Below are 14743 nucleotides of genomic sequence, written 5' to 3' on the forward strand. Positions count from 1 at the left end.
TAGGGGATTCTATTTGAGGTAAAATGGTGGGGGAAGTCTCCTCTGGCCTGAGTAAGCCTAGATCATTGTAAGAGGTGTGTATAACCACATAATCTTGACACCCAAACCAGACGAGCACACACAAGAGAAGGAAGCAAAGACAATGAAGACAGATTTCTCTCATGAACTGTGCCTGAAAAATCCTAAAGGAAATATTAGGACTCCAAATCCATGATTACTATGTCAAGACCAAGCAGGGTTTATGCCAGGATGCAACATCAGAAAAATCTACCTGTGTAATTTCCCACATGAATGGACTTTAGGAAAAAAATCATGGTATTATCTCAAAATCTGCTGAAGAAGCATTTGATAAAGTTCAACACCTATACATGATAAAAGTAGTTGGTCAATTAATATGTATAAATAGGTAATGAGAGCAGAGATTGCCCTTTTAACTGGCTCATGGACAGATCCCAGGTGCCAAAAACAATGCCTGGATTAGTAGTCATCCAGTACACATTTGTTGAGTGAATGAATGAACGAAGTCTTTTAGGTTGATAAGGACATCTACCAAAAGCTTACATCATCCTTAAGGGAACAATACCTCAAACATTCCTTCAGGTTGGAAGCTGAACAAGGGCGCCCTCTCCTGGCCAATGCTCACAGGTGTCCTCTAATGTCTGGGATTGGAAGGCAGGCGAAAAAACTCAGTGTTTGCAATGGCAACGACCGCTGGTCCAGTAAAACGACCACAATCAGCAAAATTTCCAGGCTCAAGATCACACTACTTTCCTCTCCCTGCAGCAACAACTACTGAGAAAAAGTGATCAAAAATAACATACCACTTACAACAAGAACTAAAACTATCCCTAGGAAGCAACCTAACAATGGAAACAGAAGAACTTTCTGGAGAGAATTTTAATATTCTAACAAAAGACATCTTAAAACTAAATAAGTGGAGACATGCCATGTTCATGGAGGTGATTATTTAATATTGAAAAATGTCAGCTTGCCCCAAATTAATCTGTAAATTCAGTGCAAGTCCTATCGAAACCCCAGCATGTATTTTTGGTGACTTAATAAACTGAATCTAAAATCAGTACAAAGAATAAAGGTCTGAGAATAGCTAAGACAACTTATAAAAAGGAGACTCAAGAGGAAGGACGCACACCACCAGATATTAAGACAGTTTAAGGCTGTAATGACTAAAGCAGTATGGAACTTGCACAAGAAACAGACAGTCAAATCAGTAGAACAAAACTGAGAGTCCAGAAACAGACCCATGACACAGAGACTTAGTGTGTAATAGAGGGAGCATCACTACCACAGAGAAAAGGTGAATTATTTGGTAAATAGTGACGGGAGAATTGGCTCACTACATGGCGATTTTTAAAATGTTGGGTCCTATCTTATATCATCTTCCAAAGTAATTTCAGTTGGAATTGAAAGGTAAATGTGAAAGACAAACAATAAAGCTAGTAGGAGAAAATATATAGCACCGTACATCTGTGATTTGTAGGTGAGAAACCTTTTAAAACTCAAAACTATAAAGCATAAAGGGGAAAATTGATGGATTCAGCTACATTCCCCAAAAAAAGACTTTTATCTGATGAAGAATGTCACAGACAAAACTGTCTCATAGGTGAAGATGTGGGAGAGTACATATGGAGATTCTATTGCTGGAATAAACTCAAGAAAACCCAATAAGAAGATTAAAAGAGAAACATGGAGGAAAGATAGGAACATAAAATTTATGGAGAAACCTGTTAAAGTGCAATCAAAGAATTGCACAGCAAACAATGAGACATCACTTCACTCCCCACCCGCACCAGATTAGCAAAACTAGATAGAGAAAGGGTGGGTGTGGGACCCTCACACTCTGCTGCTGCACATGTCAGTAGCCCAGCCATTCTGGATGCAGATGCAACCCCTGATGACATTAAATGTATGTACACCCTATGATCAAACACTCCTGGGATATGCCCCAGAGAGACCATCCCAGGTGCAGGGGAAACAGGCACGAGGTTTGCAGCACCTTCAGTTTTTCAATGTTTCACAAGAGAGCTCAGGAAGTGATGTGCAGATGGTGTATCCAGTGAGCCCCAGATGGCCCACCCAAGTAACAATTCAGTATATGGAAGGCACTACTGACAGATCTTAAAAACATGTACCGAAGGGAAAAAGAAAGAAATGATTTGTGGAATAACATCATGTTTGTTTGCAAATTTCTGAAACACACAAACACAAAATATGTATTTTCCCTGGTGTGCATATATGCAAAAAAAATCCACACAACGAAAGAAGGTGAATTGGATATACGTTACATTCATGGGAAGTGGTTGCCCAGCTGGAGAATGGAAGAGAAGAGAAGGTGCAGAGGTCTAGGGAGCTGAGGTGTGCAGGCAACTTAGTCTAGACGCCTGAGGCAACAAATCATCTCAGGTAACACCGCCTCTTTCCCCAAACACAAACAGTTAAATTGTGTCCAAGTTCAACTGAAGACTGTCTTCATCCCTACCTGTCAATCAAAAAATGCAATGTCCTTCATAGAGAACAGACTTGTGGTTGCCAAGGGGAAGGGGAGATTGGGGAGGAAAGGATTAGAAGTTTGGGTTTAGCAGATGCAAACTATTATATATAGAATGGATAAACAGCAAGGTCCTACTGTATAGCACAGGGAACTATATTCAGTATCCTGTGATAAATCATAATGGAAAAGAATATTAAAAAGAATATATATATATGCATAACTAAGTCACTTTGCTGTACAGCAGAAATTAACACAACATTGTGAATCAACTACACTTCAATACATTTTTTTTTAAATGCCATGTTCTTAACCACTATTGAGATAACTCTACCTGCTGCTTTGTTTTCACTGGATAAAAAAATTTTAAACAACAATCCTGGAATTTACTCAATGGTTAGGCTAAGGTAACTATATTTATTAAACTTAGTAATTCTTGGACTGTGCCAGGGTGAAGTCAAATTTATTTATTGACTGAAAGATGGTATATTCAGTCAACCCCATAGAATTATTCAGACACAACTGTACTGCCAGGAAGTGCCAAAATCACTGTCATGAGGTATTACTTCTCTGGGTGGGAAAGCAAGAGACTAATTAATAGGAGGCTTACTTACTTCTTCATCACATTTTATAACCTGCAAATAAAAACTGGTGATTCAACTTGTAGAGATATTTGAGGTAAATATTAAAAGCCCAGGAGCCCTGTACTTCTTTGTCCACTATGAACATATCTGAAAGGACAACTTTCTCAGTTTTTGTATTTATTTTAAAGAACATGAGAATTAAACCTTTCAACCCAGGCCCTGGGGATTTCCAAGTTTTGTAACTTGCACAGGGGGTCCTGACCATGGGCTCCTGTAGCCTGGCTCTGGCCTGAAAGCATAAGTCCTCTGGGCCTGGTCTCCAGGGCCCTGAAGAAGTGACCGTCAGGACTCAGCAGGCATATGTGAGTAGAGGAGGGAAAGTGGTCCCCAGTGCAGTGACCCAGGGTAGACTGTCGGAGGGAGGTTGCCCAGTGCAGGCCACACTCCGACCTGTGCTCACCGTGCCTTCTGGGTCCACGAGCAGCAGGTGCTTGGCCTGGCCATTGTGCATGCCAGTGAGGACAAAGGAGCCTGGGTTGGTGGTGCTCTTCCTGACCAGGAAGTCTCCATCTCTCTTCAGTAGCCCCTCTGCCTCCTTCCTGCTCATCTCCCCTTGGTACCAAGGCTCTGCTTTCAGCTCTTCCAGCATCTTAGCATCCGGGGCTCTGGGTGAGACGGGGCTGATGCACTCCACGGAGGCTGCCTTGCTCAACACAGGCCCCAAGGACTGGTTCTTGAGAGCATCTTCAAAAGGTTCTGCCAACAACATTTGCCAGCAACACGTCAATCCCAAGGAGAACAAATGATAAACAGTACAATGTGAGGGCTGGAAATGCAAAGGCAACTTCTACCAGAAAAAAAAGAAGTAGAGAAAAATGACTGGCTGGTAATACAACAAGACTCATCATAACAAGCATTTGAAAGCAAAGCCCAAATCTTGGCATGACTCATTCTGATGAGTCTGCTTTCCCAAGACAGCTGGGCATTGTGTCTTGTGCCAAAGACTCAAGCACACCCTTTGCCTCACTAGTTAGAATGACTCCATTTTTGCACGCTGCAAGAGGCCATGAATATTACATGCCATCTACTTTCTCTGGAATATTGGCTAGCCTCTTCAACAAATGTGTTCTCTTCTGAATAAAAACCTGCCAATACCAAAGAAAATACACAAAGTTGCAAGGTTTTGATTTCATGCAAAACTGAAACCCAGCCCAACAAATGTTTCTTTTAAAATTTTTGTATTAGGTGAATTCTTAAAAGAGAAGAAAACTGACATTTATTGGGTGCATTTTGTGTGACTTGCCCCAGGCTAGGAGCTCTACCTCCCCTTGACCTTCACTTGTTTCCCTGTAGAAAAAGGCTCTTGTGTGAGTGTTTGAGATTGAGCTTGATTTTATGCCCTTCAGAACATACTTCTCACTGCAGGCCATGGCTCTAAGAGCCACAAATATCAGCGGTAAGAGAAGTCACCAGGCTCATCTAATTAAATCTCAATGTTCGATTTTCAAACAAGGCAATATGTACAACAGCACTCTGAAAAATGCCCCCAGTGCCACACAAGTGTAAGGTGTTGTGATGATTATCTAGGACCCCACTGCCAACCTACTACAATGCAAGCACCACAAGAACAAGAATGGTTCTCTCCTGGGCACAGCAACATCCCTCTAGTCCAACATTGTTCCTGGGACATAGTTTGTACCCATAAATATTCAGTGAGTGCTGTAAAATCAGACCAGTTTGCTAAATGGTGGTAGAGAATGGGCAGAAGTGAAGTGAATAAATGAAACCAAAACTAAATCATTTTGACACTTGTTAAATGATTTACAGATTTGGGGCAAAAAAGAGGTTAAAACTATGGGCTAAAATTATGTTCGTAGATTTTCTCTTTTTATTCTACTTTTTTCCTGATTACCTGGAGTAGTTGAAAATTTGTATTCTGTTTCTGTACCATCATCATCATCATCACCACCATCACCATTACCACACATCATCATCACCATCATAATCACCATCACCTCAGCCCCACCACTAGCATCAACATCATCACCATCACTATCAACATCATCATCACCAACACCACTATCACCATCTTATCATTATTATCACCTTCATTACCACCATTACCATCATCACCATCACCATATCATTACCCTCATCACCATCACCACCATCACCACAATCATCAGCATCATCACCACCATCAGTACCATTACCATCACTAACAGCACCACTACCACCATCATTATTTAGCTATAGTGGTTCAAGATAAACACAGAGTGCTAGGTCTATTTTTCCGTACTTTTCAATAGATGCTAGCCTCTCCAGGGCTCTTTATACTTTCGGTTTCCCCTTCTCTAGTTTTGGGAGTAGGAGTAGAAATTGATGGATGAAAAAAGGGAGGTCTGGCTTTCATTTTTCCCATCTCAAACCCCAGCCAAATCTAACTCTCCTCAGGCTCTGGGGCCAAGAGTCACTGGTATATTGACTAAATTAAACAGTGAAAATTGTCTGACCATAAATACAACTACTAAACTGATGTTGGGAGATATCGTTACAACTGGAGCTACCACTTTGCTCTGCATCTTGAGAAGTTGCTTCATACCTCTTAGGCTATTTCCACATTTTTTTAAATGAAGAGATTAGACTAGATGCTTCTACAGTTCTTCTGGCTCTGGTGATTTTTAAAATCAGAATGGGAGTCCAGTGTCCCATTCTGGGGAAAAATAGACTTTTGTTTTCATGGTGCAGCCTGTTTATAAAAGCACTCAGCCCTGTCCTAACCCACATACAATAACAGGTATGTATTGTATGTGGTGAACCAGCAGTGAAGTTACCAAACCTCTAGGGTTCTCTGTTTCCTCCTCTATAAAATGGTAATAATAATAATATCTACCCGTAGGACTATTGCAAAAATTAAATAAAATAATAAGCACCTAGCCACGTGGTAGAAACTCACTAAGTGCTAGTCTCCTCTCCTTCCCTCTTCAGCCTGTAAAATTCTCAAGGAAATTGAAAAAGAAATTTGGGGATGTAAAGCTGTTTGTGAGCTTGGGAAGCTCTTTCAAAATTCCTTAACAACAATTTACACTTTCATTAATCACGGGTGATTTATTTTTCCCAATCTATATGCCAAACAGAGGTCTATGGTACACATCATACTACAGTGCAATCAACAGGAGTTTGGGGTTACTCTTCTTATCCCGTTTTATTTTTCATCAGAGTACCTGTCACTACCGGTAACACATGGTGGTTATTTAAACTTCATGAGAGTAGGGACTTTGTCTATTTGGTTTTCCTGTATATCCCCAGTAAGTAGACTAGTATTTGACACATGGTAGGTGTTCAGTAGAGAGGAAGAAGGGGAGAGAGAAAGAGAAAAAGTGAGAGGGAAAGTGAGTGTATGTAGGCAAACAAGAGGGTATATTACAATTTCTTGCTTATATGTTAGTCTTGTTCAACAGACTTAGAGCTCTATGAAAACAGGGGCCAAGCCATTTCATCTTGGCATCCTTAAAACTGATACAGTATTTGGCACACAATATCCAATTAATACGTAAGTGAATAAATAAATGAATGCATTTATGTATATCATTTGTCTCAATACGATCTTCAAGAGCAAAGTCAATTATAAAACGGGGGTGGGGGGACTTCCCTTGTGGTCCAGTGGTTAAGAATCCGCCTTCCAATGCAGGAGAAGCGGGTTCGATCCCTGGTCGGGGAACTAAGATCCCACATGCCGTGAGGCAACTAATCCTGCATGCTGCAACTACTGAACCCGTGTGCTTTGGAGCCCACATGCCACAACTGGAGAGAAATCTGCATGCCACCACGAAGATCCCATGTGCTGCAACTAAGACCCAACACAGCCAAATACATTAATTAATTAAAAAAAAAAAAAAAGGGAAGCTGCTTTGCCTCTGGACTGCAGAGAAGGTTGTAATTCCAAAGCAGGGGTTGGCCAAATTCAAAGTCTTGAAAAGCTCAATCATAACCCAGAAAAATACAGCTAATCAGTGTCATTCATCAAAACCCCACCAGAAGAAAATTCAGTAATTGCACAGATTTCAAACAAAAGACAATGCAAAAAAACAGCCTCAAAAGAGAAAAATCCAGTGGCAGATGGAAACCCACTCATGTCAAAGAGGTCTTTCCGTGGGCTGCTTTCTGCACTGCTGCCCGCGGCCAGCCCAGCCTGCAGCGGGATGCACTGGGTGTTGACATAGGTGGGGGCTTCTCCCGTAGGGGTCACATGCGATTTCCTTTCCGGCATGCTGTAGATGTCCAAGGACCCTGCAACAAGAAAACAGCTCTCTTTTCTCTTCTGATCGTAAAGCTATTCATGTTAAGCTACCCAGTGATTCACAGAAAAGTTCCTTTAGCCCATTCATAGGAAGATCCTTGCTTCAGATGCCCATCCATTAAGTCTCCTCTCTGACCCTCTCATACCCTATTGTACTCTGCTAGGATGCTCTCCACTCCTTCCTGTCAAAATGGGACCTACTGGCCAAGGATGATGGACGCCGTGAAGGTTAGGAGCCTTACCAAGACCCTAGGCGCCTCTGACCCGGGCTGGGGGGAGCAGGTGGGGGGGGCACACCTGCTGCAGAAGCTGCCTCAGCCTCCTCATCCCCTTTACAAAGGCCTGAGATCAAAATAGCTGAGCAGAAGAACAACAGGCCTTATTTTCATTGTTCTTTTTTTAAGTGTAGGGGAATGCTTCATATGTTAACTCCATGAGAAATGCAGTGCAGGTGCTGTGACCCCATTTTATTAGAAAGTTACTTCCTAATGAATGAGGCACCTTCCTTCTAAAACAGAGTCAGGCTTGTGCCTTCGTGGGACTTCCCAGCTGGACCAAGACTCTGTTAAGGCAGGGTCAAGCTGTCCCTGCTCTTGTTGCCTGAGGCGAATGAAGGGTGTCACCCTGCTTGAGCCACTATCCCATTCTTTGTATGGGATCACTGTTTCTAACAGGCTTCCACAGACACTCTCAAGATCGCCTTGGGCCTGGAGAGAGGTCACCTCTCCAGGTGGTGGGCTGTGGAAGTCAGCTCAATCCATCTGGCTAGAGTGGGTTCAGGGCTTTGGGAGAAGCTTTCCCAAGAGCCCACTAAAGGGCTTTTGGCAGCACCACTGTCTCTGGCCTGTAAGCGTGAGAATGCAGGTGTCCTGCGAAAATCCCGTCTCTGGAGAGCATCTCCACAAATTCCTGAGCTGTGTCTACTCCTCTCCCCGGACGTGGTTTCTATGCATCACTGGTCGTTCCTGCGCTACGAGTCGTGGCTTAGTGATGACTATCTTCCATTCAGATGTCTGTATGAACTGCAGACAATTCAGACTGTAAAAACAACTTTACAAACTAATCTTTAAAAAGATCAAAAGCCCAATGAATAAGTTGCTGATGACAGCCCTTTCCCACTTCAGACATTGGCAGGTACTGAGTCGGGGGCAGGGAGACACACCCTCCCTGGTGTTGGTACCCAGAGTTCAGTTTCATTTAGGGGAAATGGTTGCCAGCAGATCAATAAGGAACATTTGTATTTGTTCTATGGAAAATATATTTATTGCTTACAAATAAGAACTTGAAATTTATTTATTCTCTTTACACAAGAACTTGTGTAAGGCTCATTTTTGCCCTGGTGAACTTCTTCCATTGTCTGTTTTTGATCTGGCTGGAATAACTTGAACATAAAAAAAGATGTCATTTTCAAATAAACCTGATGAATTTTCAATAGAGTAAATATCTCATGTAAGTAATGTGTCTCCTTTAATCTTTAGCAGTTATATGTCTATGTACACAATTGCTGTATAATACTTTTTAAATGTGTATAGAACAAAGATGAAAAATGTTAAAAAAAAAAAAGTGCCTCTGGCAAAGTTATAACTTTAATGTGCTATTTCCATCCTATTCTGAGATAGAACCATGTGGTGTACTGACTGGGTTTTAGGGATTACTGGCTGGGCAGTATGGATGGGTCATCTTTCAGCTGGGGCAGGCAAGACATGAAATTCTTTCATCGGGGGAAATTTTAAAAATATATTGTCAAGGGCTTCCCTGGTGGCGCAGTGGTTGAGAGTCCACCTGCCGATGCAGGGGACACGGGTTCGTGCCCCAGTCCGGGAAGATCCCACATGCCGCAGAGTGGCTGGGCCCGTGAGCCGTGGCCTCTGAGCCCGCGCGTCCGGAGCCTGTGCTCCGCAATGGGAGAGGCCACAGCAGTGGGAGGCCTGCGTACCGCAAAGAAAAAAAAAAAAAAAATATATATATATATATATATATATATATATATAGTCAATTACTTGCCAGAGCAAATGTCAATAATGAATGGAAAAGCCTTAATGTTAAACCAACAAATGTAAATTTCTATACCCAGAAGTGTACATTGGATCTTAGCTCATTTGTCACTCCATCTCCTCCAGGCCCTGAACAGTTAGTAGTCAGGGCCCCAGAGCTATTGAAAGTTATAGAAATGTTTGAGGTGGGAAAAAGTTTAAAATTAAAAGGGACTTCAAAAATGTATGTATACATACACACACATATATGTATGTGTAGAAATAACTGTCTAGAGAATAGAGACATGTTAGCGGTTAGTTTAAACTAAATGGTCCTTCAATAGCCATATAATTTTTAATGTGGGAGTTAGGTGCGTGCTAAGAGGTTGAATAAGAGGTGGAAGTGTCCTCTGACAGGACCCAGGGCTTGTGAGGGATTTGTATCCCTGGTACTATCTCTGCCAAGGGCCGGCATTGCTCCACTCTTCCTGAAGCTGACCCTGGAGAGGGAAGGCAGGGGTGAGGCAAGGAAGGGAAAGCTACAAGCTACTGTTGGGAGCCACCGGGGTTCAGCCCTGCTGGGGAGCTGAGGGACAACACAAAGCACGCCCCACAGTCTCCCAAGCCAGCCCCGTTTGAAATGGGTGAAGGTGCCCCTGGGGAGGTGAATTCCTCAGACCCTGGGCAGTCAAGCCCTCCTGCCAGAGAAAGGCCTTAGGAGGAAAGTCTCAGGGTGCAGGAAGCACTGGGGCGGGTGGGGGCAGTGAGCTGGTCCTGGTGCCAGGGGCGGCGTCATCTGATGTGTGCCCTCAGACATGCCCGACAGCCATTATTTCTATTTGTATGATCTGGCTGGGAACCTGCAGCCACACCCACAGCAGGTATTTCCAGTGGGTCACTCTGCCACTCCACAGGAGAGGAACTACCCACTAGGGAGCATGTCACTTTCAAAAAGTATTTTTTATGTTTCTTGTTCACCTCACCTTGCCTCTCACCTTGCCTGACAGGTGTTTGCTGCCAGTCTTCGCCAAGCGGGTCTCCTAAGTGTCTCCCCTGGTAGTAAGTTTGCTCTTTTCCTGCAAACTATAGACATATATAAATACACAGAGTGAAAAATTCATCCTCTTCTTGTTTCTGCATCTTTAAAAGCCATAGTACAGTAGAAGGGCCTTCAATGGCCAATGGATTGCATGCCTATTACACCCAATTTTCCCTTCACGCCTCTCGGTTGGCATTAAGATTTGGGGAATAAGTTTGTGTGGGTGTGAGAAAGAGGCTGTATCTCATCAAAACTACAAATGCCCCCTGTTTTCATTACCCCCCACATCCCTTCCTTAAGTATGACCATAAATTGAGCTCTTTTACATGTAGCCACATCACTCAACATGACCTAAAATAGATTTCAGTTAAAGATTATCTATGTGTCAGAACATACTTCCCACCCAGCACATACACCCATAACCATTCATGCCTTGGCAAGTCCACCTTGCTGATTCCTTCTCAGTGTTAGAGCTACTGACACTTGGTTTCAATGTTATTTGCCACTTTCATTGGTGTCATTGTCATTCACATAAGGTAGGTGACATCAAAAAATTCCCTATAACGAAGAGATATCACGGAGATACCATAACTCTAGAAAACGAATGCCTTACTAGAATTTCGAGTTAGAGGAAAAATCAGGGAAATGCGCAAAACAGAAAAACTCAAAAAAATCTCATGTTAAAGGCTTACATCCACTCTCCTTTCAGAGAACCCAAAGCACCCCAGGCCTTTTAGAAGTCTTGAACTCTCTCTTTTCCTCATTAAGTTCACAGTAGAATGGGATTTGTGCTAGGATGAAGAGGGAACTCCCAGACTCAGGAATCACAATATAGCTCCAAGGCATTTGACGTTGAAACAAAAGTTTCCCCTACTTCTCTGCTTTGTGAAATTCAAGGGGGAAAAGTTTGTGAGTTTTTCTGTCTGGACCTGAAAATAAAGTTAAAGAAAGCAAAAGGAAAGTTCAGTTAGCCACCATCCAAGGGAAAAGGTAAAACTCACCTGGGCTGTGTCAGGACCATGGAGTCTGGCTTTCAGTCGAGCATCTACAAAGCCCCCTGGAGGAGGCATCTTGCTTGGAATGCTGTTGTAGTACGGGTGGTCTGCGCCGTCACCCTCCTCTTCAGTCCAGGGCTCATCTAGACTCTGCATTCTGTTAAAAGAGGATTTTCAGGGACTTTAGCCAAAAGTCGAGCTTGCAGTCAAAACCAAAAAATCTAATGTTAGTAATTGTTGACCCAGAAAGCAGAGTTTAGTCACTGCCCCTTTAACCATCCAGGTCTCAGGCATATATATAAAGCAGATGAGTGGTTTGGCCAAATATTTCTGACTTATTCACAGTTCTACCCTTTAGGAAATTCTGGTCATATTTGAAACAGGAAAGAACTCCTTTTTTAAAATTACATTTTAATAAGGAAAAATATAATTTATATGTAAGGATAACCAGTTTCTCAAGGCATAGACACACATTTTAGTACATTATGAAATTTACCCAAAACAAAATTAACTTTAAAATGGAGATTTATTGACATCAGGGAAAATGGCAGAGTAAGGACCTCTGAAAATTCTCTCCTCTGTAATAGCAACAAGAAAGCTAGCAAAGAAAGTTTCATAATCAACTTTTTCATAACTCTGGAAATTAACCAGAAGCTTGTAGCAACCTAGAGCATGTTTATTAAAACAAACAAAAAACCACAAACTGCTGTCAGAACAACAGCTTTGTTGCATTTTAACTTGCTTTATTGTCATCTCCATGGTAGCCTTAAAAACCCAAATCCCACAGTCACAGTGAAAACCAGCAGCCTAATAGCCATGGGAGGGGGCAAAAGAGCATTGAGGCTCCTTCAAAGCCCTATTCCCAGAGAACAGTCATTATTACGCTTCTGGTCATTCTCCAGAATCCTCCACTCCAAAGGTTGTCTTTATTTGACCTGATTCAGAGCTTGTCCAGGGAACATAGCTTCTTCCCCAGGGTCATTTGTCAAAAACAATTAGAAGCACTTCTTTAACATTGTGGCTCCCTGAAACAGTAGATAACATCTGGGGTAAAGAGTGAGCTAATCAGAAAGCTTAAAAGGAAAGCTGGGAAATAATAAGCTTTGACATAATTCTGGCAATCTAGAAGGCTACATGTATACGAGGGCTGTTTTCATGGCCAGGGTTCTGTTCCTGCTCAGAAAAGATGTAAAAAAGCTCTAGTTCTCACCTGTGACTGACTTTGAAGCTTTGCACAAGCAGGAAGTAAAAGCTAACGCAGAGTTGTCAGCTGCCTGAGTGTTGAAGGAGTGCCCCAACACACACACAGAAACCCTCAGCAAAAACTGTGAGACTTAATGGTTTCAGACATTTAAGGAAATCTCTTTTCAGTCATTAGCTGTCTAATAAATGAACTGAGCTGAGTTGTCAGTGACCATATATGACAAAAAATACAGACTTTACTAAGTTAGTTTAGAAAAGTCATTACAACAAACAACCACAACAAACAGCAACAACAAATCCTGAGGAGGGGAGAAATCTGACTTCCAGAGTTGTCACACCACATTATTTAAAATTTCCAATTTCTACAAAAAATTATGGGATGCAAAGAAACAAAAAAATTTGGCTCACACACAAGAAAAAAAAGCAATCAACAGAAACTGTCCCTGAGAAAACTCAGGTTTTGGACTAACTAGACAAAGACTTTAAATTAGCTACTTTCAATATGTTTTGAGAACTAAAGGAAACAAAAAATCAAACATGACAATGCTGTCTCACCAAATGGGGAATAACAAAAGAGATTCAAACCTAGACACCTCATAATCAAACTGATTAAAGCCAAAGAGAAAGAATCATGAAAGTAGCAAGAGAGAAGTAGCTCATCATATACAAAGGATCCTCAATAATATTAACAGTGGATTTCTTATCAGAACCAATGGAGGCCAGAAGGCAGTGAGATGTCACATTCCAAGTACCAAAAGAAAAAGACTATCTACCCAAGAACTCTATATAGGCATAGTTTGTTCTATTGTGCTTCACTTCATTGCATTTCACAGATTTCACAATTTGCATGTTTCACAAATTGAAGGTTTGTAGCAACACTGCACTGAGCAAGTTTTCAGTGCCGTTTTTCCAACAGCATTTGCTCACTTCCTGTGTCTGTGTCACGTTTTGATAATTTTCACAATATTTCAAACATTTTCATTATTCTTATATTTGTTATGGTCATCTGTGATCAGTGATCTCTGACGTTACTATTGTAATTGTTTTGGGGTGCCACAAACTTCATCCATATAAGATGGCAAACTTAATCAATAAATGTGTGTTCTGACTGCTCCACCAACTGACTGTTCCCCTATCTTTATCCCTCTTCTCTGGCTTTCTTATTACCTGAGACACAACAGTATTGAAATTAGGCCCATTAATAACCCTGCAATGGCCCCTAAGTGTTCAAATGAAAGGAAGAGTCATATGTCTGTCACTTTAAATCAAAAGCTAGAAAAGATTAAACTTTGTGAGGAAGGCATGTCAAAAGCTGAGACAGTCCAAAAGCTAGGCTTCTTGTGCCAAACAGTTAGCCAAGTTGTGAATGCAAAGGAACCATTCTTGAAGGAAATTAAAAGTGCTACTCCAGTGAACGCATAAATGATAAGAAAGTGAAACAGCCTTATTGCTAATATGGAGAAAGTTTTAATGGTCTGGATAGAATATAAAACCAACCACGACATTACCTTAAGCCAAAGCTTAATGTAGAGCAAGTCTAACTCTCTTCAATTCTATGAAGGCTAAGAAAGATGAGGAAGCTGCAGAAGAAAAACTTGAATCTAGCACAGGTTGGTTCACGAGGCTTAAGGAAAGAAGCCATTTACATAACATCAAAGAGCAAGGTAAAGCCCCAAGTGCTGATGTAGAAGCTGCAGCAAGTTATCCAGAGGATCTAGCTAAGATAATTAATGAAGGTGGCTACACTAAGCAACAGATTTTCAGTGCAGATAAAATAGCCTCATATTGGAAGGAGATTCCATCTAGGAATTTCATAGCTAGAGAGAAGTCAATGCCTGGCTTTAAAACTTCAAAGGACAGACTGACTCTCTTGTTAGGGGCTAATGCAGCTGGTGACTTTAAGTTGAAGCCAATGCTCATTTACCATTCTGAAAATCCTAGGGCCCTTGAGAATTATGCTAAATCTGCTCTGCTTACGCTCTATAAACGCAACAACAAAGCCTGGATGACAGCACATCTGTTTACAGCATGGTTAACTGAATATTTCAAGCCCACTATTGAGGGCTACTGCTTGGAAAAAAGATTCCTTTCAAAATATTACTACTCAATGACAATGCACCTGGTCACCCAAGAGCTCCGATTG

At 41.7% G+C, this 14743-nt stretch overlaps 1 protein-coding gene across 2 annotated transcripts in view; it reads right to left on the bottom strand.

Annotated features, from left to right (window-relative positions):
• Positions 1-14743, bottom strand: part of SHC3 (SHC adaptor protein 3) — a 142466-nt gene that overhangs the window by 18244 nt on the left and 109479 nt on the right. For both annotated transcript variants that reach the window (XM_027092031.1, XM_027092032.1), the window contains exons 8-11: positions 11404-11554; positions 10359-10446; positions 7222-7380; positions 3551-3846 (exon numbers count right to left, since the gene is read on the bottom strand). In XM_027092031.1, the coding sequence (XP_026947832.1) occupies positions 3551-3846; positions 7222-7380; positions 10359-10446; positions 11404-11554 (694 nt within the window). The remainder of the gene's footprint in view (positions 1-3550; positions 3847-7221; positions 7381-10358; positions 10447-11403; positions 11555-14743) is intronic.

This window comes from Aethalodelphis obliquidens, unplaced genomic scaffold, assembly GCF_003676395.1.
Source record: "Aethalodelphis obliquidens isolate GAN/ISIS:26980383/991018 unplaced genomic scaffold, ASM367639v1 scaffold74, whole genome shotgun sequence".
Lineage (NCBI taxonomy): Eukaryota > Metazoa > Chordata > Mammalia > Artiodactyla > Delphinidae > Aethalodelphis > Aethalodelphis obliquidens.